We start from the raw sequence: 24,946 nt of genomic DNA, 5'->3' as shown, positions 1-24,946 counted from the left end.
TTACTAACTACACATTACTTTCAGTGATGTCGAGAAAACCCACTTGTAGAGAAATATATATATGTAAAAACGGCTCGTTTGGGTTGAGAAAATATTTTACGTAGAGAAGTGAACAACGTTTCGACCTTCTTCGGTCATCGTCGATGAAGGTCAAAACGTTGTTCGCTCTTTTACGTAAAATATTTTCTCAACCCAAACGAGCCGTTTTTGCATATATTTTTTCTACACATTACTTTGTTTCTAATTATTGTGTTTGCTGGCTGTAGTAAGTAATCTTTTTCAGGGAAGGACAAAAACGTTTATTGAGAAATAGTTTTATAACACACAAAAAGATTTGAACTTCATATAACACATGTACTACTTTGTTACTCATTTTTTTACCTCAGTTAAATCAAAGTTACAAAAATTCAAATGAATCTAGAAACAAAATATTTGAAACATCTGTAATTAATGGATGAACACTTAGTATAAGAGAGAAAAAACACCACAATAAAAAGACAGGAATTAAACAAGTCATTCATTATTTACCTACTACAAAAACTTTACAATGAAAGCATGTGCGTTATTTACAGTGGCTATAATCTATCATAATGAGAAACATTTTCCAAAAATAAAACACGCTTTTGAACTGTGCTATCAGTTAAATAGTAGAATTTGACAAGCTTAACATCCAGAAGTATAATCACGTAGTTCAAAATGTAAAAACTAGCTTTTTCTTTTATTTGTCAAAAACACAAAGTTTGTGTCATTACCAATACGGGCTAGTGTCATTACTCACCACACAGATACAAAATGTATGTTTATCTCATATTTTCATGCTCTTCTAAAACATTTAATAAAATCTTCTGTTTACTTTTTAGATTTCTTCACAGGTTATTAGTTAAAATTCACAGAATATATTTATTATGTAACTAATGTATAGGAATCTGAGAAATTACTCAATTTGATTTTATTAGTTTAAATAAAAACTTGTACTAAATGTACAGCTCAAATAATACACTACATATTCTATTGTGACTCAATCATTCGTGTTCAATAATTATATTCAGGTTTTAAGCATATAATAATAATAATAACAAAATGCAAAAACATAGTTAACTGGCATGTTTGTTTTGTAAATGTAATGTATAGACAAGTATAACATGACTGATTTGTTACAAATAATGTATCAAAGAATTTCTCTATATCCTTTACTCAAATTATATTAAGTATTTTGAGGCCACACAATAGCAACCAACTGATCAAACAATATTTTTATAACATGGAAGTTCAGTATATTAACAAGTTTTTTGTGGGTCACATTCTATGTGAATAGTTTGCTTTGATCAGATGTTAGTATTTAAAACAACTGGAAATAAGAGAAATCCAGAGAATACTTACATCAAACATTAAAACGAAGCTGGTAACAGATGTCAAAACTTAATTACCCTAATATTTTACACTAAACAAGTATATAAAAACATATACAAAGCATCTTTCTAGTTCTAAGAAAACTTAGTTCACTGTAAATGTTTTACTGACTTATGTAAGTAAAGATAATTAGAAGGATAAATAACCTGCTATAATGTTTAGAAATATACTTTTGTCTTCTAAGATGATGTTAGAGAATATAACAAAACCTCTAATATTTTCTCTCTTTTGACATAACATCTTCACAATTTCCCATTTTGAAGATAGAATCCAAACTTACTATACATCACTATTGGAAGATACAAATATGGTTACCTCACTAATAAAGAACACTTTGAATCATTCATTCATTCAGTAAGCAGATTTTGTTTTGATGATTCAGCATCATAAAAGAAACCATGAAGGTTCATCTCATGAACTACTGTTTAGATCCAATGTATTAGCAGCTTGTTTTTATTACAACAGTTAACATGTTATCCGCAACATTTAACCGTTTCATAACAAAGAAGTTTTAAGTCTATTCATCAAGTACAGTGCGTTCAAAATATCCCACTTATGAAAACACTGAACAATTTTCACACGTGTATTAAAAACCATTGACAACTGTAACAAAGCACTTTTTTCTTAATATGTTACCTTCTGTTTCTCTGTTCATCAGACCTTGCTGATTCACTGAAGATGTAAACAGATTACACAAATTAAACTTGTATATTTTATGCAACATATATTTATTATTGAAGTTTACTAACTCATTACAGCTTTAACTGTTTACTATGCAGACAGGTAACCTATAATTTGTGTGTGAGAATATATGTATTTAACAACACTCATTAATTGAACAAAAGAAAAACAAGTCAAATTCAACTCATCATAGCAGATTCTGGAGTCTCAGTAACCTACACACTGTTGTTGTTGGTGATGACAGCAGAAGTATTAGTGGTAGCCTCAGAGTAAGAAGGAGGGAGTGAGTTGGAGTAAGAAGGCAGGTTAGGAAGCTGCTTGGAAGCCGTCTCATAGTCTGGTGGAAGCAGTACCTATCAACAATACATAGTCCAGTCTTAAAACTCTACATAAGGTTCAATGTTTCATAAATACAAGATCAAGTTTTAGTTCTACCTGAAATATTCAACTCTGACGACAACCCAGTTATCTCCACATTTCTTTAACTCGATTGCTACCAGCAACTAACTCTGAGTAGACAACACAATCTTACTATATTTTGTTCCAACAATAAAACTGGTGGATTAATGTATTTTAAATGTCACATGTGTATGCACTTTAAGAAACATAAAGCCTGTTACTTTTGATGCATTTAGTTTTAATATATATTTGAAAATTACTTCAGGTAATGGTATTTATAAAATGTGATTACAATATTTGTTCCATATTTCAACTTCTTCCATGTTTTTAATACATTATTTTGAAATATATAAAAACTTTCTATTGTCCATAAAATGCAAATTTTTATCTATTTTTAACCTCAATAATTTCACTCTCCTTAGAGTTAAGTAATATACAAGATCAAATAATAATAAGTTAACCTAAAAATACACAAGTAAACAGAACTTCATCTTTATGTAGACATAAACATTTTAACTTTGTTTCATAAATGTATTTCAAGTTTGTTTCGTTGCAGCCACACGTTTGTTTATTTTCCTAAAAACCATGAGGTTAGCAGTGTGAACTTCATACATAAACTAACACAGGTATATTATGGTCACTCTATTTCAGTCTAACACAGGTATATTTGAACATTAGTGTAGATATAATAAGAAAGCTTTTTGGTACTTGAATATCATTTCTTTGACCTTTCAAACAAGTATTTCAACATGTCCTCATACACTGTTTCACTACAGACACACACAACTGATTACCACTACTAGTGACTGTATATAATAGTTTATTTCAACATGTCCTCATACACTGTTTCACTACAGACACACACAACTGATTACCACTACTAGTGACTGTATGTAATAGTTTATTACAACATGTCCTCATACACTGTTTCACTACAGACACACACAACTGATTACCACTACTAGTGACTGTATGTAATAGTTTATTACAACATGTCCTCATACACTGTTTCACTACAGACACACACAACTGATTACCACTACTAGTGACTGTATATAATAGTTTATTTCAACATGTCCTCATACACTGTTTCACTACAGACACACACAACTGATTACCACTACTAGTGACTGTATATAATAGTTTATTACAACATGTCCTCATACACTGTTTCACTACAGACACACAAAACTGATTACCACTACTAGTGACTGTATATAATAGTTTATTACAACATGTCCTCATACACTGTTTCACTACAGACACACAAAACTGATTACCACTACTAGTGACTGTATGTAATAGTTTATTTCAACATGTCCTCATACACTGTTTCACTACAGACACACACAACTGATTACCACTACTAGTGACTGTATGTAATAGTTTATTACAACATGTCCTCATACACTGTTTCACTACAGACACACACAACTGATTACCACTACTAGTGACTGTATATAATAGTTTATTTCAACATGTCCTCATACACTGTTTCACTACAGACACACACAACTGATTACCACTACTAGTGACTGTATATAATAGTTTATTACAACATGTCCTCATACACTGTTTCACTACAGACACACAAAACTGATTACCACTACTAGTGACTGTATGTAATAGTTTATTTCAACATGTGCTCATACACTGTTTCACTACAGACACACACAACTGATTACCACTACTAGTGACTGTATGTAATAGTTTATTACAACATGTCCTCATACACTGTTTCACTACAGACACACACAACTGATTACCACTACTAGTGACTGTATGTAATAGTTTATTACAACATGTCCTCATACACTGTTTCACTACAGACACACACAACTGATTACCACTACTAGTGACTGTATATAATAGTTTATTACAACATGTCCTCATACACTGTTTCACTACAGACACACAAAACTGATTACCACTACTAGTGACTGTATATAATAGTTTATTACAACATGTCCTCATACACTGTTTCACTACAGACACACACAACTGATTACCACTACTAGTGACTGTATGTAATAGTTTATTTCAACATGTCCTCATACACTGTTTCACTACAGACACACACAACTGATTACCACTACTAGTGACTGTATGTAATAGTTTATTACAACATGTCCTCATACACTGTTTCACTACAGACACACACAACTGATTACCACTACTAGTGACTGTATATAATAGTTTATTTCAACATGTCCTCATACACTGTTTCACTACAGACACACACAACTGATTACCACTACTAGTGACTGTATATAATAGTTTATTACAACATGTCCTCATACACTGTTTCACTACAGACACACAAAACTGATTACCACTACTAGTGACTGTATGTAATAGTTTATTTCAACATGTGCTCATACACTGTTTCACTACAGACACACACAACTGATTACCACTACTAGTGACTGTATGTAATAGTTTATTACAACATGTCCTCATACACTGTTTCACTACAGACACACACAACTGATTACCACTACTAGTGACTGTATGTAATAGTTTATTTCAACATGTCCTCATACACTGTTTCACTACAGACACACACAACTGATTACCACTACTAGTGACTGTATATAATAGTTTATTACAACATGTCCTCATACACTGTTTCACTACAGACACACAAAACTGATTACCACTACTAGTGACTGTATGTAATAGTTTATTACAACATGTCCTCATACACTGTTTCACTACAGACACACACAACTGATTACCACTACTAGTGACTGTATGTAATAGTTTATTACAACATGTCCTCATACACTGTTTCACTACAGACACACACAACTGATTACCACTACTAGTGACTGTATGTAATAGTTTATTTCAACATGTCCTCATACACTGTTTCACTACAGACACACACAACTGATCACCACTACAAGTGACTGTATGTAATAGTTTATTACATGTCCTCATACACTGTTTCACTACAGACACACAAAACTGATTACCACTACTAGTGACTGTATGTAATAGTTTATTTCAACATGTCCTCATACACTGTTTCACTACAGACACACAAAACTGATTACCACTACTAGTGACTGTATGTAATAGTTTATTTCAACATGTCCTCATACACTGTTTCACTACAGACACACACAACTGATTACCACTACTAGTGACTGTATGTAATAGTTTATTTCAACATGTCCTCATACACTGTTTCACTACAGACACACACAACTGATTACCACTACTAGTGACTGTATGTAATAGTTTATTTCAACATGTCCTCATACACTGTTTCACTACAGACACACACAACTGATTACCACTACTAGTGACTGTATGTAATAATTTATTACATGTCCTCATACACTGTTTCACTACAGACACACACAACTGATTACCACTACTAGTGACTGTATGTAATAGTTTATTTCAACATGTCCTCATACACTGTTTCACTACAGACACACACAACTGATTACCACTACTAGTGACTGTATGTAATAGTTTATTACAACATGTCCTCATACACTGTTTCACTAGAGACACACACAACTGATTACCACTACTAGTGACTGTATGTAATAGTTTATTACAACATGTCCTCATACACTGTTTCACTACAGACACACACAACTGATTACCACTACTAGTGACTGTATGTAATAGTTTATTACAACATGTCCTCATACACTGTTTCACTACAGACACACACAACTGATTACCACTACTAGTGACTGTATGTAATAGTTTATTACAACATGTCCTCATACACTGTTTCACTACAGACACACACAACTGATTACCACCACTAGTGACTGTATGTAATAGTTTATTACAACATGTCCTCATACACTGTTTCACTACAGACACACACAACTGATTACTACTACTAGTGACTGTATGTAATAGTTTATTACATGTCCTCATACACTGTTTCACTACAGACACACCCAACTGATTACCACTACTAGTGACTGTATGTAATAGTTCATTTCAACATGTCCTCATACACTGTTTCACTACAGACACACACAACTGATTACCACTACTAGTGACTGTATGTAATAGTTTATTACAACATGTCCTCATACACTGTTTCACTACAGACACACACAACTGATTACCACTACTAGTGACTGTATGTAATAGTTTATTACAACATGTCCTCATACACTGTTTCACTACAGACACACACAACTGATTACCACTACTAGTGACTGTATGTAATAGTTTATTTCAACATGTCCTCATACACTGTTTCACTACAGACACACACAACTGATTACCACTACTAGTGACTGTATGTAATAGTTTATTTCAACATGTCCTCATACACTGTTTCACTACAGACACACACAACTGATCACCACCACAAGTGACTGTATGTAATAGTTTATTTCAACATGTCCTCATACAGTTTCACTACAGACACACACAACTGATCACCACTACAAGTGACTGTATGTAATAGTTTATTTCAACATGTCCTCATACACTGTTTCACTACAGACACACACAACTGATTACCACTACTAGTGACTGTATGTAATAGTTTATTTCAACATGTCCTCATACACTGTTTCACTACAGACACACACAACTGATCACCACTACAAGTGACTGTATGTAATAGTTTATTTCAACATGTCCTCATACACTGTTTCATTACAGACACACACAACTGATTACCACTACTAGTGACTGTATGCAATAGTTTATTTCAACATGTCCTCATACACTGTTTCACTACAGACACACAACTGATTACCACTAGTAGTGACTGTATGTAATAGTTCATTTCAACATGTCCTCATACACGGATTCACTACAGACACACACAACTGATTACCACTACTAGTGACTGTATGTAATAGTTCATTTCAACATGTCCTCATACGCAGATTCACTACAGACACACACAACTGATTACCACTACTAGTGACTGTATGTAATAGTTCATTTCAACATGTCCTCATACACAGATTCACTACAGACACACACAACTGATTACCACTACTAGTGACTGTATGTAATAGTTCATTTCAACATGTCCTCATACACAGATTCACTACAGACACACACAACTGATTACCACTACTAGTGACTGTATGTAATAGTTCATTTCAACATGTCCTCATACACAGATTCACTACAGACACACACAACTGATTACCACTACTAGTGACTGTATGTAATAGTTTATTTCAACATGTCCTCATACACTGTTTCACTACAGACACACACAACTGATCACCACTACAAGTGACTGTATGTAATAGTTTATTACACGTCCTCATACACTGTTTCACTACAGACACACAATTGATTACCACTACTAGTGACTGTATGTAATAGTTTATTTCAACATGTCCTCATACACTGTTTCACTACAGACACACACAACTGATTACCACTACTAGTGACTGTATGTAATAGTTTATTTCAACATGTCCTCATACACTGTTTCACTACAGACACACACAACTGATTACCACTACTAGTGACTATGTAGTAGCTTACCATACAGGTGGTTTTAATAACACCACCTAACCCTTGTTACATGATACATCCTACTACAAGATATTACCAAATGATATGTACGACATTATGTACATAAAACATTACTTTATAGAACTTACAATATTAGTCCAGATCACATTCCTTTCACTAAAGACATGATTTATATTAGAATTAAAAACTTTAGCTCTTCAGTATATCAACACCCAAACTTCTCTTGTATTACAAATGTGTTCAGTCTGTTTCACAACCAACTTATGGGTTTTATTGTTGTCACTTTTACATGGGGGTTTAAACCCTTTGCAAAATATCAGAATAAGTTTTTAATATACCAGTTACATTGTTTTAATTATAAAGGAATAACAGCAGAAGTGTAGATCTTACTACAAAGTAAAGATAGTAAGAAAACAACAATCTTACATGTTACTAGTTGTAATACATAAAAATCACACAGGGTTATCCCTCTAAGTACTGTATCATACTTGTATGATGAACCAAATGTAACATTACATTAAGATACTGAACTTAAAACTGCTAATTTAAAAGTGAAAAGACTATAAAAACCATGAACTCCTATAGTTAAAAGCACTAAGCCTAATTCATATAAGACCATGTACTTGCCACAGTTTGTCTTAGCTAGTCATGTATTTAGCTAGCACTAACAAGAAAGTAAAAATAATGTAATGTATCTCAATAGCATAATTGCAACGAACAGAGAAAAACATGACCATTGACCATTCTACATTCACAACTATGTCATATACATCTGAAAAACATGACTATTCTACGTTTACGATCAAGTAGTTGAAAGGTTTGGTTTAGAAAAAGTACATTGAAACTACACCTTGATATTGATAAAGATTCGATATAAAAGCCGATTAACAAGAATATTAAGAAAATAGAAGTAACAGTACATATAATGAAATACTGATCATTATCAGATACAAATAACAAGTACCACAAAATAGAAGTAGCAGTACACATAATGAAATACTGATCATTATCAGATACAAATAACAAGTACCACAAAATAGAAGTAGCAGTACATATAATGAAATACTGATCATTATCAGATACAAATAACAAGTACCACAAAATAGAAGTAGCAGTACATATAATGAAATACTGATCATTATCAGATACAAATAACAAGTACCACAAAATAGAAGTAACAGTACATATAATGAAATACTGATCATTATCAGATACAAATAACAAGTACCACAAAATAGAAGTAACAGTACATATAATGAAATACTGATTATTATCAGATATAAATAACAAGTACCACAAAATAGAAGTAGCAGTACATATAATGAAATACTGATCATTATCAGATACAAATAACAAGTACCACAAAATAGAAGTAGCAGTACATATAATGAAATACTGATCATTATCAGATACAAATAACAAGTACCACAAAATAGAAGTAGCAGTACATATAATGAAATACTGATTATTATCAGATATAAATAAGAAGTACTGCAAAAGAGCTTACACTACACAATAAAAATTGTCAAAAGTAATTAATTAATGATGGAGGTTTAATGATTTCAGGGCCTTTATTTATAACGTTGAATAACGTTACTGATATGACAATACAACAACAAGCTTCTTTCAATTGTTTATCAGGTTTAATTCTGATGTCTATAAAGCAACAGATGTGATAGAAACCTATTGCACTTACACTTTAAGTACCATTCCAACATAGTAAAATAATTTTAGATCCTATAATCAATCATGTTTTGACACTTACTTAGATCCCTGTTTGACAAACAAGTGTTTTGTTACTTTCTCATTTGTGACAAATATTGAATTTTCACTTCTTTACATTATTATTTATAATAATGTTTGTCTGATTTATATTTTTAGTGACTAAAAACATTTGTGACTAATTTATTTTAATATCATATCTTTATTTTACTTTATCAGTATCTAATATAGCTTCAAGTACTTTGTTACAGAAAACCTGCTTACTCTCCCCTTAATGTAACACTTTCCTTTACTGTCATATTAACCAATAGAAACAAGTCACAAATGAAACATTCTTTTAGTAGTTCTGGTATTCATGGTAGTTTTAACCATCATGTCATCTCCATCTATTTCACTCACTTTACCTAATCATTTCCAGTTTACCCATGATGAAGAAATGCCTATGTTTTGACAGAACTTGGATTATACTTTTAGTTTTTTTATTTTCTGAACTTATGTTTACCTCACATCAAAAACTTTGAATTTAGAGATACTCTAATACTATATTTCATTACTATAAAGTACATCACATTTCTCCAGGTTTACAACTACAGAAATCAAAGTAATTACAAAGAGCACAACACAAACCTCTCCATCAGTGTCTGGATGTATCTCCATTTGACGTCGACAAGTCATCATTCGCAAGTATCTATAGCATGCCCATACAACTGCCATCAGGTAAGCCTAACAAGAAGCATATTAGATTCAAAACTTGATAAGATGTCCCACTATACAGATAAATCTCACTTTAGTCTCTTATAAAACTAAAAGCTTTCAGAAGTTATTGTTTTTATGTAAAACACATTTAGTCTAGAGAAAGTACACTACTGTTAAGAACTTGGAGCACACATCTGTACGGAAAACAAAAACACTTACAAATTTGTATTTACTGTTCGTAGCTGTGAAAAACTAAAAAAGAGGTATATGAAGGATCTCTTAAATAACTTTAGTTTAGCTATTAAATAACAGATTTTCAGGTTCAAATCACTTTAATTTACCAAAATATACAGGTACCAGGGAGCCCCAAGCTTTTAAATGTCATGTTATGTAGCATCACTGGTTCCATACTAGAAGCACATGTACATTTCTCATTCTGCTGAAAGATAAAACTTAACTATCAAATCACAAGCGATGTCTTTAGAAAGCACTAAAATATTTATCCTTGTACATTAGTCCTTTAACTATGTAAATATATCAGACTTATTTCTACTAAAGAATCTAAAGTTTGATTCAAACAGTACAGCTCATCCTAACTTTCACACAATCATTGATTATTGGATTATTCAAATTGATTATTCAAATATTCAAAAGCTCATGAGGCGATTCCAACATGATGACTTTGCATTTTCATTGTTTCTAAACTAATTTTTGTATTAAATGCAAAAACTGTTACAAAATTTAAGGGTAGCTATCCTTGGAAATCAAAAGATTTAAGTCAAATAGTTATTCTTGTAAGTTTTGTTCATGTCAAAACAATCATTAAATTAAATAAAAGTAATTTTGTTTTGCGCACATACAGCTACCAATTTTTATTTATTTAATTAATAAATATTCTGTCATTAGTTACCACTTTCACCTTTAGTCAAAGAAATGCTATATCAATTTCATTTATGCTTTTTAAAGCATAGTTCAAGTGTTTACCTTCACAACCAGGTACACCATGAAAATACAAACAATGAGGGCACACAACAGCTCGGGGTCTAACTGCAACAACTCCTGTCGGAAGGGCAAGTCCTTCATGTTCTCAATGTTATCTTGGATGTTGGGTAAATATGCAAAGTAGCCAACCATGGTGAGAGCAGATATCATCAAGTCAAGGATTTGAAGACAAAAGAAAGGGATAAGATAGCTGGGCTTGGCCTGTCATATAAAAAACAATTAGAACTTGTTCATGACAATATATCTTAACTAATAACCTGATGAAAAGTTTGCATCTAATACAGCTAGATACGCATCTGAAAGTTTTAAATACACTCTTGTTCATACTGCACCCACCACACAATGGTTGTCATAATTTTAACAGAAGACTCAGTCTACTCCAGATGAAGAAAATCTATCTCAGAACACCTGGTGTGGCTATTAACAAGTAGAGAACAATGTTTCAACCTTGCTGGACCATCTTCAGGTTAATCTGAAGATGACCTAGGAAGGTCAAAACATTGTTCTCTACTTATTAATAGCCATTCTGAGATAGATTTTTTATTTCAAGTGGGTTTCTTGTCATCAAGAGATGAAGAAAGTGCTCAGGTTTTCTTTTTCAATGGTATTTTAGAATGTCCATATTCTCAAACTCATGACCTCATAGAACTTAATGGAAAATACAAGAACTTGGCCATAACTTACAATCACATGTATTCTTTACTTACATTATTACATAGATTATAAATATTAACTAAATACAACACTGTATAATAATATTTGTTAAAAATATGTAGATTACAACTGACACACTCGTACTAAAAACTGTATTTTCTTGATAATGTATCTGTTTCAGAGAATATCCGTTGTAAGCCGTGTGGAACTTGGTAATCAGAGAATATCTGTTGTAAGCTGTGTATAACTTTGTAATCAAAACCAAAGAAGACCCACTGATCTTTGGTTTTATTTCATTCAACTGTTTTATAAACAACAGAAATATAAACATAACCAGTAATTTAAATTTTATAGGCATTTCACAAGACCAGTTAGGGTAGTTTGCTTTTAGATGTAGGACAGATATTTATTACATAACCTCAGTTATTTAATCATCTAAAGTATGCATAGAAATGACAGCTGTTTTCTACCTGCAGTACATATTTGAAATTAAAAGATGAAATTATTTGAAATGATCCATCATACACAAAAGTTTATACACATAGATAAAGTAATAGGGCTAATTAAACTTAGAAGATGCTGTAATGGATAAGGGAATCAAACTAATGCACTAATGACCACATGTAGCAGGAAAGAAATTAAATAGAAAACTATATTTGCTCTATGTATAAAGGTTATAATACTGCAATAACCAATTTATTCCATTTCAAAAATAGTTAAAAACTAAGAATTGATTTTACCTTTACTGTTCCATATTTCTAAGAAAGGTTATAATAACATTATCAGTCATTAACCCAACTTTTCCAAATATGATTTAACCACAAGGAGAAGGGGTTAAAAGTCAGATACAAAGTACGGAAATCTGCAACACAAACACAAGAATGAACTCACAGTGTCATATCAACAGGATAAAAACTAATAAGCACTATAAACAGAACTTACCCTCACTGCTCCATACACAAGGAGGAAGGTTATAATACCAGTGCAGAACGTAACAGCCAGAGCAACAAATATTTCCTCTGTAACAAGTTAAACACAATTTGATATTAAATCTAAAATAACGACAAAAAGTAATGTTATTATTAGTAGCTTTAAATGACCATATCAAAACTTCTTGCAAGCACAATGCTATGATAAATTAAACTACTTATAAGAGTTGACACATCTAACTGAAAACCTTGTCCAGTGGGACATAACAGGCAATACAAACTGTGTTATAACAGAATTTCCAAGTCTAATTTCATCATACCACAACAAACAACATCTGCTTGAAATGCCCCAAAAAACAAAACTAGGAAAGGTTCATTATGATAGAAAAATTTATTTTAATTAGTTTTATCCAAATCATTCTAATTGCACCTTATGGAACAACACTCACCCAAGTCCTTACATTACTTTTATTTAATACCAGTTGGAGTACCCATTTCCTGGATGGAAGTTATGCAAATTCATGATTAATGAGAGGTTATCATGAAAAGTTGCTTCCCTTGCATGTAATTGTAAAAATGATGCAAAATTAGCCAGAACAACTATAAAACATAACACTTAAAATGTAAAAGTATATCCCATTGCCCTAACAAATTGTTGAATTTGGTGAAGATTAACCAATGGGGGACAAAAAGTAGTAGTGGTAAAACACAGAAATCCCATAAAAACTGCAAAACTGAAAATTTATAAGTGCTCCTACATGGATCTAATGAACCTCCATATCAATCTGAGTTAAGATCCATCTGCACCTCACAAAGTAGTCACATGGATGTACATCAGACAGTACAGTTATATAGATTCATAACACTAGAAACATTAGACAAATGATTCCCATAAACTGTTTAAGCCCACACACCTGCATGTTTTAAGATAATTAAATCCTATAATTAGACACGTTGAAAGATTACACCTGTTGAGTAACAGTTCTGTTCAATACAGTGTCTGTATATTACAAAACCAAATAATTTGATCTTAAGAACTATCAGGAAAAAGTTACAACTGGTTATGATATCCTAAGGTAAATCTAACTTAGCATGTGCCTCTGTTCAACATGTATAAACCACACGAACAATCTGTAGACATTCAATATAATACCTAGCTCCCAGAATTACAAGCTCCATGAGTTGCTAAGATAGTTGAGTAGGTAATATATTTCTAATATAGAAACAATACTACAGAGTATTCTAATTATATATTAAATAGGTTACAGGTAAGTACAAATACAAAACAATCCTAGAACTTACGTGGATCCCAACGTTTGACTTTAAAAAATTCAGTAGCTGGCCCAGCACTGAAATCTGGAAGTTCAGGAAGCTGGGCAGTAGAATCAGAGTCATATAGAAGTGGGACTTCAGTGTTTGTTGTCACATTTGTCTCCTTATCAATACTGAACTCATTCCACTGGTCAAATCTACTGCAAATCAGGTTTGGATGAAAAGCCACACTGACCAGCACAGCAAATGCTAAGAAATGTAGCATCTACAAAAGAAAAGTACACTAAACAAAGTGTATGTTAATATATCTCGGGAAAATACAGCAATACGTTTGTTCTAAACAGGAACATATATTTTCACTAACTGTATGCAATGGAAATTTAAATTGAGAAATATGAAATTTATATCAGTTAAGGTTCCACTAAAATTGTGTTTATACTTAGAAGTTGATTTAAGAATCATTTAATTGACCAATGTAAAGACTGACCAATGTATAGGCTGATATTTTTAAACAAATGTAGCACTTTATTAATTATTACAATTTATTTTTACTTGTGCTTACTAATGACATACAATTTAGAACCTTTATATAAAATAATCTGTTACCATTTTACAATTTAAGCTGCACTATTGTAGACCTAAGCCAGTTCAACTTCTTGCCACAATTAGAATAATAAATTTTATATGCAAATATAAATCTAAAATATACTCTTCAAAAAAAGAAACGCAAAAGCCAAAATATGAGACAAATTGTTAACAAGTTTATTCCAGGTAGTTCTGTATGACATGTGTGAAACTTTTCACATTCACTGCTGAACATCCAAAGTCTGCAAAGGCGAAGTCCACGCTCACTAGGTGAAGTTTAACGTCACTCAACGTCAATAACGAGTATGCCCCCCGTGAGCATCAATAACTGCTTGGCATCTCCTGCCCATGGAAGTGATGAGATGATGAATCACATCCTGTGGAATGGCTGTCCACTCAGCCTGCAAAGCTGCTGCAAGCTGAGGTAGAGTCTGAGGTTGTTGCCGTTGCAGACGTCGGTCCAACTCATCCCAAAGATGTTTGATGGGGTTTAAATCTGGTCATCTGGAGGGCCAGGAAGGAACGTTGGTGTTGTGGTGTCTCAAGAAGACAGTGGTGAGTCGGGCAATGTCATGTTGAAAAACGTCGTTGACGTTCACCATGATGGGTTGCACATGGGGCCTAAGAATCTCGTCGACGGTTGCGTACGGTCTGATCGGAAACCCTATGCAGCCCTGGTATGGTTGAGGCAGTAGACGTTGCAGTGGTGGTCCTATCCTGAAGGTGACGAAACCGGATGTTGCGATCTTGTGCGGGCGTGGTCACACAAGGTCTGCCAAATTGTGGACGGTCACGAGTTGATTCATGTTGTTGGTGACGATTCCATAGCCTTGTGATGGTGCTTGGGTGAACATTCACAGCTCTGGCAACATCTGATCGAGATTTGCCTGCTTCCAAGCGACCAATGGCATTGTTGCGTTGTACTTCAGTCAGTCTTGGTGTAACTGTATTGCATGTCAGTGGCTTAACATTGAGCTATGGAAACCGAGAACCCGTCACTTTTATAGGGAGTTTGCATGTTGCACTTGCAGAACATGCAGATCTCTCAAACAAATTTATTGAACACGCATGCGTTTTAGCGAAAACTCTGATGTTTTCCTCCGTTTTCAAAGTGCACAACTTTTATTGTCATTATGGTGTGACAATCAGTGCCTTAACACGTGTAACATCACATACTCTGAGCTTGTAACGTTATTACACATTTCTCTTTAAAATAAAAAAAATATCCCTTTTGCATTTCTTGTTTTGAAGAGTATATAAACACGTATTACCCATCACAACTGAAACACCAGTTCTTTGAAAGATAGCAGTATACATCAGTAATGTCCAAAGGACTTTGAGATACAAGTGTCAGAGCTCAGATTTGGAAAGCCAGTTTCACTATTAAAAAAAGTGTGGCTATTATTACACTGATTTCTGAAACATAACTAGCAATCAGTGATGTTTATTAAATGATTAACTAACAGACTTATTAACTGTACACCTAAAGATAGTCATTTGTTTCATCGTGTAAAAACTGTAACCACAAAACTGTACTTATTATAACTATGTACACCTTCCCAAAGTTTAGTAAGCTTTTAATAAACACCACAGACTTGTTTTGTTTATGAACTTAAAGTTTTTACTAACTGAAAGGTGATTTTCATGCTGACAATAAAAAAACACGTATTTTCATCCTCTACTTTTATTATTTCATTTGCATAACCTGTAGAATTTCCTAAACAAATATTAAAATGTTTTGTCTTTCTCTGTACTATAGTAACTATAGTAACAAAAGATGAAAAGCACAAAACAAAAACAAAACAACTTTTCTCTAGATTGAATATAGACTAAAACAGTCACAGTTGTCTATCCCAAACAGCTGCTAACAGTTTCACTCTGCTTTTATCAAATTTGATTGTTGTAGAGTTGTTTGAGCCATGCCTAACTGTTGTGAAAATAAACTACCCAGTGAGAGCAAAGAAAAACATACCAGGACAGCCCACTTGTTCATCAAGAAGAAAAACATCCCCAAAATACTTCAATTTATGTGACACAACTTACATATAAGATTAAAAAATTATACTGCCAATCAGAACAACATATTTAGCCTAAACACATCAACTCTCCTGAGGAACTTTGGCCAGTAAAACAAAGCTAAAAATCAACTATTCATATTTAATAATCCCAAAACTATCAAACAGCAAACGTTAGAAATGGTTATAGAAGATTTTTCAAAGATTGAAAATATGGGAGGTACATGTTAATGCGGGTTGAACAAATACAGTTATATCTCAAAGTAAGAAGACATTGAAAGTTTATATTGTGGGCTTGTCACTAACTATAATAGGTGTTTCTAACTGGGTGCAAAATCTCAAATCCCCTCTAAAGAAATAAAAACATCTACAAATAAGATGTAGGAGTGCCAACACAGCAAGTGACTCAGCAGGGCAAACTGATAGCTTATTTAAAACATTCTGATGACAAGTTTGTTAACTATATAATAAAACCATGTTTCACAACCATCAATATGGTTAATAATTTTTATCTAAAGCATATTATGATTACAATTGGAAATAATTAAATAGCCAGTTAGACAATTTAGTTATACATGTTTAAACAAAAAGATATTCAATAACAGTACAAATTTTTGCAATCTTTCTACCATACTAGACAACTTGAACAACTAAGCTTTTTTGATTTAAACAAAAAAATCATGTTAACAAAATAAATCACAGTATATCAATTAAAAACTCTTAATTTTAAACAGAGCTTTATGTTAACAAGATACCATAACTTAAGTAACTTACTTTGTATTGTGTACACCTTTCTGTGTCTAGGAGAGCTAATCAATTGTAACAATGATACAACCTTCTACATTGTACACATTGTACATTTTTTACTATGTTAAAACATTTAAAAAATGCTTTGTTACCCAATAAACCTACCTATAAACTGTACAGGATTACATTATCTCAAGTTCTCCGATATCTTCTTATCAAAGACAATTTCTGTTGCTTTCAAACAGATATAATTTAATACACGAGTACGTCTACAATTTAGAAATTAAAGAAACATTAAAGTATAAAAACAATGTTAACTTGAACTTAGATATCTAGGCTGTTGTGACATCAGTTTTTACTTTATACACATGTATTTACACTTGTTTTACATAGCTGTTTTCAAAGATGTGTTTAACTAGCAAATTATGAAACCACTTGACACAGTACCATAAAGTTAAGGTCTCTTCAAAAATTAGAAAAATGTCTAAAAGTCAAAATATCTATACATTGCCAAGATGCAAGTTTCATAAAAAAATATGTTTTTTTGGGGTTGTTTAAGGGTAAAGCTCTTCACAGCTTGAAGACACAAAAAAAAGCTTCATTTTGTTTCATGGTGGTTCTAAAATATGTCTGAGATACAATTACTAAAACGCAGCTCAAATTAACACAAAAAATGACCTTAAAATTTATGTCCCAAGAACATTTATAAATTAGCAACAAAAAAACATGGAAAACCATAGGAGGTCCTGTCTTCAGGTTTCAGGTACAAAAATTCAGTATTTACTTTTACAGAACTGACCAATTTACTTACAAGTTACTCAACTGAGCTGTTAACATCAGAAACAATATTTATTTACTTGTCAGTTACCAGCTGCACCAATACCATAGACACATTTCTACACTCATAAAGTATTGTTTAACATATTTATTTACAAAGTTGTTTATGACATTGTGTTTGGGACAGTTACTCAGGATTTCATTCACTAACACGTATGTACTTAGCTATAGTAAAAACATTACTATTTTTAGGTATTTTTTATATGTTGCCTAAATTTAGAGTTCAAGACATAAAAATTACATCTGTGTTTTGTAAAATAAATTTTTTGATAGCTATGCCTTTATCTTAAGTTTTAAAATGATTTGAGAATCAATAAGAAAAAAACTAGATAATCTATTGGGATAAAACAGATATTACAGTGTTAATAAGCAATAAAGTTTAACTTTTCCACAACAGCTACAGTAATATTTCATTTTTACATCGATATGTAAAACAACAGTTAACATTTTAAAAGTTGTATAACACTGTAACAAAGTTTTCACTATCTTTCAAATGTTATACCATAATATAAGACTGTAACAAAGTTTTCACTATCTTTCAAATGTTATACCATAATATAAGACTGTAACAAAGTTTTCACTATCTTTCAAATGTTATACCATAATATAAGACTGTAACAAAGTTTTCACTATCTTTCAAATGTTATACCATAATATAAGACTGTAACAAAGTTTTCACTATCTTTCAAATGTTATACCATAATATAAGACTGTAACAAAGTTTTCACTATCTTTCAAATGTTATACCATAATATAAGACTGTAACAAAGTTTTCACTATCTTTACATGTAGGAGATACTGAAAGGACAACAACGGTTGGCTTTTATTATCACAAAGCAACTTTGCTATCTGTACCAAACAAGTAGAAAAATATAAAAGTAAAAATTATTATAAAGTGTAAAAACAATAAAAATTGAAACAAGACAACATTCAAAAGTTGGATGAAAGATCCAAATAAAGTTAAGATGGCCAATGGTCAGCTTAAAGTTAAAATCATATGGAAGTTGGGTAGTGTCACCACTACCAACAACAGGAAAAAACATGCAGAAAAGACATGTTTAAATGTTGCTTATTATCACAATGACAGTGTAAACTGTGAATGATAGTGGCTTGAGTAGCACAAAGGTCACAACACATCAGTTCCAGATAAAACAATTAAGTAATGTGACCAATATGTAATCTAGTTAGGATAACATCCTCCTCCTGATCCATATGGAAAGAAGATGACTAAAGAACAACAGAAGGTTTGACCTAAAAACCTTATAATATTGCTCACTCCAAATCAACTGCCAACTGGTGCAAAGCGAGGCCATCAATGCTGGACAGCACTCTACATGGGATAAACGTGGCTGTGATAGCACAAGAGCAGACAGACTTAGCCACAGTGTCAACAAGCTTGTTTCTGCAAATAGTGACATGGCCAGGTATCCAGAAAAACTGGATAACAATAGAAAAAGAGAAAACAAAATGAGCGAGTTGTTTATAAATATTGATGAGAACAGGACTAGTATAAAGCTAAGAGAGTTGGTTCAAATAGTTCAGTCTGTGTACTGCTTAGCTCCTATGGGATCCAGGGCAAGAGAAATGACATATAACTTGGCAAAGAACACAGAAAAAGTATGAACCACAGTTCTAAAGTAGCCCAAGTTAGTCAGAAATAAAACATTAATATATTTTGTATATGATTAGCTCAGTCAGGTTATACGCAACTTCAAATGTTATACAGCTATTTTTAGAAACATGATTCACATAAAACTAAAAACAGCTAAAAATGAACACTTTAAAAGGTTAAAATAATTGTTCTTATTTAAGCTAATATTTAGAAAAAAAATCATATATAGTATGTTTCCAAATGTTTCTTTCAAAACCAAACATATATAGTCATGTCAGACATCTAAACCACAAAACATTTCTTTCTCACCAAAATTCTAATTCTTAAACAATGAAAATTTGATTCTGAAACAAGTCTATGTTTAAGAGGCCCAGGTGTCCTAAACAATATTAAAATTTGATTAAAACAAGCCTCTAACTAAAAAGCTGTACCTAGGCTAATGTCACTAATTACATTAGTAGGTCAAGTTTCCAGATCTCTAGAGATAAAGAAAAAGTCCCTTTATTTTGCACATTGCAAAAATATACACCTTTGAATACAATGGATTCATAGGATAAAAGAGTTGTTGGTGGATTTTAAATAGTACTAGGTTTTTTTTCATTTACTATAAAAGTCCAACAAAGATTATACCACTGTACACGTTAGAAAGTATATTTTAATGTGTCCATACTTACAGTATAACATAAATGATACTTACTAAATGCCATATGCCAAGGACAATGGTTCCAGTACGTACGTGACAACAGAAACAGCATCGAAAATTAGTTGGATTTTCAGGTACTTGTGGTGGTTTCAACCTCATGTTTAACATACGGGATTGCTTCTGAAACAAACATTATACAAGTATATATAAAGGAAACAGGGAGAAACAGAAGTACCTACAATAGGTTACAGCACAGGTTGGATAATTAAGGATGTTAAGACAAGAAACAGAAATGCATCTGGATAACTGTGACCACAGTTCCACTCAGTGAACCAAAACGAACATAGTCACCGAGTATTTACATCTATCCAACAAGTATTTAATCAATACCATATCAAGAACTGTTACAATAATGAAATATTACAAATTATTATTTCAAGATTGTGAAAACAGATTAATATTGTACATCAGAATCCCACTGACAATTTATTATTACTTTGTGCATCATCAGAAAAAAAGAAAAATGTTCAAAGTTATAACTGTGACCACATGTAATTGACTCCATAAATGGTTTACTACATAAAGGGCAATTTATTTAGCTTCTTCCTTACTATTAAGCCAGACACATTGTGAATTTATTATTTAAAATACACATCTTAACCTCCAGTTTCAGTCATATGAAAAATTCAGAGGTGCAGTGTAATGATCCAGCTAGAGAATCAAACAAGTTTGAAGATTTAGTAGCTGATAAGGTGGTAGGACATTTACTCTTGAATACTAGTGTGAGCTAGAATTCAGGAGTTGGTTGGGCATTTAATATATGGTATTAAATTTATATATATAATTAACACTGAAGTTATCTCATAAACACATTGTTTCACAGAATGCCAGATAGGATCACTAAGTTTTAAAGTTATTTAATCACACATTCTTGCCATTATGGGAGAGGAAGTTGTATACTGGATTGGAAGTTAACATTTTCTCACACTAAAAATATATTTCTGATAAACACTTAACTTTGATCATACTTCCTACCCTTCTGGTGCTTTCTTTTTACCTAACATCAAAGTGAAGGTTGGATTCTACAGTAGAGAGAGCCAGCTACAACAGTGGAGGGTTGTCATATGATTATTTGCATGCTACAACAATGTAACCATGTACATGGGGTAGCTGAGAATTTCAAGGATAATGGGGAGTGAGTAAACGTTGTGCATATAGAGGGCAGCACCAAATGAAAAAAACTAATGCAAGAGGAAGCAAAATATATTAGAATTCATAATTTATTATACTTGTTTGGCTGACATTAGGGGTTTGAACAATATTCCTATTGTCTAGCTGTTATTATAAGAGACACAGACAGTATTCTTTTGATATGCCTGATAAAAATTTGAAATAAAAAATGTGAATGGTACAAGTAACAAGTTAAACTTGAGAAGCATGGGTAAAAACTTGTATCTTTAAAAATCACCCACAAAGTTTTGAAATGATTCATCTACAGGTATGGTATGTACTACTGGTTTGAATTACATTATAATTCTTTAAGTAGGCTATAGGTGAGAAAGGTTATATTGATATTGTATTAATAAAAAATTTTTTATTGATAAATATTTCATTTTTCTTTAAACCTACATTACTCCATAGAATCCAATCATTGTTCTTCTGGCAAGTCTAGAGAAACAGGTTAAAAGTCAACATATTGCACTTGGAGAAAAACTTTTACTTCTAAGTATACTGCAGTAATTTCCATGACATGCAGGGTTATAAAATGAAGGCATGACTTTAGGATATCTGTACCTACCATTCTATGAAACAAATGCAAGGTCTCAGAAGCTAGCCAATTCCACAATAATTCACCACAGTTGAGTTTAAAGACTAAATTACAAGTAAAAACCAGAAAAATTTAACAAGACATTAATTGTTTGTTTTTGAAAATCCTTAGAATTACAGTATATAAATTATTTACCTTTTATGTGAAGATGTTTCAGTTTCATATTTTAAGATTATAATAGCTTGAAGTCGGGTTACTTAATACAAAATATAATTTTATAACATGCAAGGAATGAAAGTTGTATGTGGAAAAGGATGGCAGAGAACAAGTTAACATGTCATTCATTACTTATCATTAAATATAAAACCAAAAAATACAATTTATAGGAGAATGCAGTGATATTACAGGTTTTACATTTCACAGGTTGTTTCTACAGTGTATGTACTTGTCTTCACAAGTAACTTTTCACAAAACCTGAAATAACAAACACATTGTGTAGAAACACATGAACAAAAAATCAGAGAAAAACTAACTGATCAAATGATACAAATAATTAGTTCATAAAATTATATAATAAAGCAGAATGGCTAGAGGTGCATACAACAAAACCAGTTCTTGGAATCCTATAAATCTCTTTCAGCTAGAGTAAAGTAACAATACAACACAACACATTTATTTTTGACCAGTGACCAACCGCATTTTGGATAGTTCCTCAGTAAAAGACCATTTACTGTCCTAAAGCAACACATGCACAGCAATCCATTGAATAAACATTACATTAGCATGGAGTTACACAAAATATTTCTGTAATAAAATATGTAAATATATTTAAATCAGAAGTGGTGGAAAACAAATGTACTGGAAAAGATTATTGAATTTGATAAATGAAAATGTTTTACAAAATGTTATTACTACATTGATAAATTCATTTCACAAACTTACATATATTGCCAAATACTAATATTACACAAGAAAAAAAAAAATCGAACATTAATTTAAAATGTCTAAACTTCAAATTGAAGCAAACAAATTAAGTAATTATTCTGTTTAAATTATCACTTATGTGCATACAAAATAAACATTCTTAGATGTAAAATAACAGCAGTGTTTATTAAGAAATATCAAATGACAATTCAATATTTGGTGGCTGATACTGTCAGATTACTAAAACAGTAATTCTGGTATAATAAATCATAAATACAAACTAGATAGCATGAGTATTTGACCAATAGAATTTGATATGTCCAAGATAATGTGGCATTTGAAAATATACACAACTCTAATGAAATAGTTTAATAAATACTTATTAGGTAACAATGTGAACTTATTTACAACTGTTATATTTGCCTAGTGAAGTACATGTTAAACACTTATAAGCCATATGCAAATTAACACTAAACCCATTAACTGAGTACCATGCTATAAAGTTATAAAATCATATATATATATATATATATATATATAAAACTGCTTGAAATACTATATGCTGATGATGTCTGAAAAAAATAAGATATTGTTAACATTTTGCAGGATAAAATAAAAAAAACGAATATGAAAATTAGAATTTCTACCAAGCTGCAAAGGTAAATGTTTAGATATTAATTATTATGATAGACTTTTCAAGATTGAACATATGCAAATCGAATTACAAACTGATTGTACGAGTTCCATAGTTACATGCGACTGAGACACAAAACTTCAATTATAAATAATAAAATGTATTTTCATCTAAAAGTAAAACAAAACTTTTCAAAATTACGTTGAACTAATCTTAACTTGAAATTGGAAGACAAAACTAAACCAAAACTTTTCGACGGAATTTTTACAATGCGCATAATGTCAGACATAAGTTATTAGTGACTTTGGGAGATGGAAGTATCTTTGACATAAAACCTAAACACCTACAAAAGAGACCATTAAACTAGTTCAAACTTCAACAATTGTACTTGATATAAGCCTAAATACTCTAGCTTAAACCCAACTCTTACAGCTTATGCAAAAGCGACGAAACGTTTCACTGCAGTTAAATTTATCTACACTACAACAAATATAGTCACTGCTTTTCACTACTCAAAACACAGACAGGAAATATACCATAATGTTAATGTTAACTTTTACCTGTTATTCAAATATTTCCTTTTTCTGATCTCTAAATGAATAGATTTCAAAACAAAACCACTTTATCACAAAATTGTGTAATTCCCATTACATTGCGCATGATCAGAGATCAGATATTGCAGTTGTCAAGGTAGAAACGTATAACACTCGTAAAGTATAATATTTCCATTCTCTAAAAAAATATGTAAATAAATATTCAATACAAGTATTGCAAAATATCAAAATCTCAATTTACTCATGATGTACTGTTCTAATGGATTTTTAAAAATCGTGTAAAGTCAACTCTACTTAATAAAAATGAAACCGATTTTTTCTTCTGCCACTAGCTTTAAATACGCTTCGGGTGATAGAAGTAACTCACAA

At 31.7% G+C, this 24,946-nt stretch overlaps 1 protein-coding gene across 2 annotated transcripts; it reads right to left on the bottom strand.

Annotated features, from left to right (window-relative positions):
• Nucleotides 1-275: 275 nt before the first annotated feature.
• On the bottom strand, nucleotides 276-24,742 carry LOC143229936 (lysosomal-associated transmembrane protein 4A-like). Of its 2 annotated transcripts, none has more exons than XM_076462811.1 (7): nucleotides 24,584-24,742; nucleotides 20,752-20,877; nucleotides 14,289-14,523; nucleotides 13,000-13,076; nucleotides 11,386-11,604; nucleotides 10,333-10,428; nucleotides 276-2,444 (listed from the first exon to the last, which is right to left on the bottom strand). In XM_076462811.1, the coding sequence occupies exons 2-7, from the start codon at nucleotides 20,863-20,865 to the stop codon at nucleotides 2,307-2,309; spliced, it is 879 nt and encodes a 292-aa protein (XP_076318926.1). In that variant the 5' UTR covers nucleotides 20,866-20,877; nucleotides 24,584-24,742; the 3' UTR covers nucleotides 276-2,306. The 2 variants fall into 2 exon arrangements, with proteins under 2 accessions (XP_076318926.1, XP_076318927.1); XM_076462812.1 differs by having other exon boundaries at nucleotides 20,752-20,874; nucleotides 24,584-24,707.
• Nucleotides 24,743-24,946: the final 204 nt, after the last annotated feature.

Source organism: Tachypleus tridentatus, chromosome 10 (assembly GCF_004210375.1).
Source record: "Tachypleus tridentatus isolate NWPU-2018 chromosome 10, ASM421037v1, whole genome shotgun sequence".
Classification (NCBI taxonomy): domain Eukaryota; kingdom Metazoa; phylum Arthropoda; class Merostomata; order Xiphosura; family Limulidae; genus Tachypleus; species Tachypleus tridentatus.
Note: the sequence above shows the minus strand (reverse complement) of the source record. Positions and strands in the feature narration are given on the sequence as shown.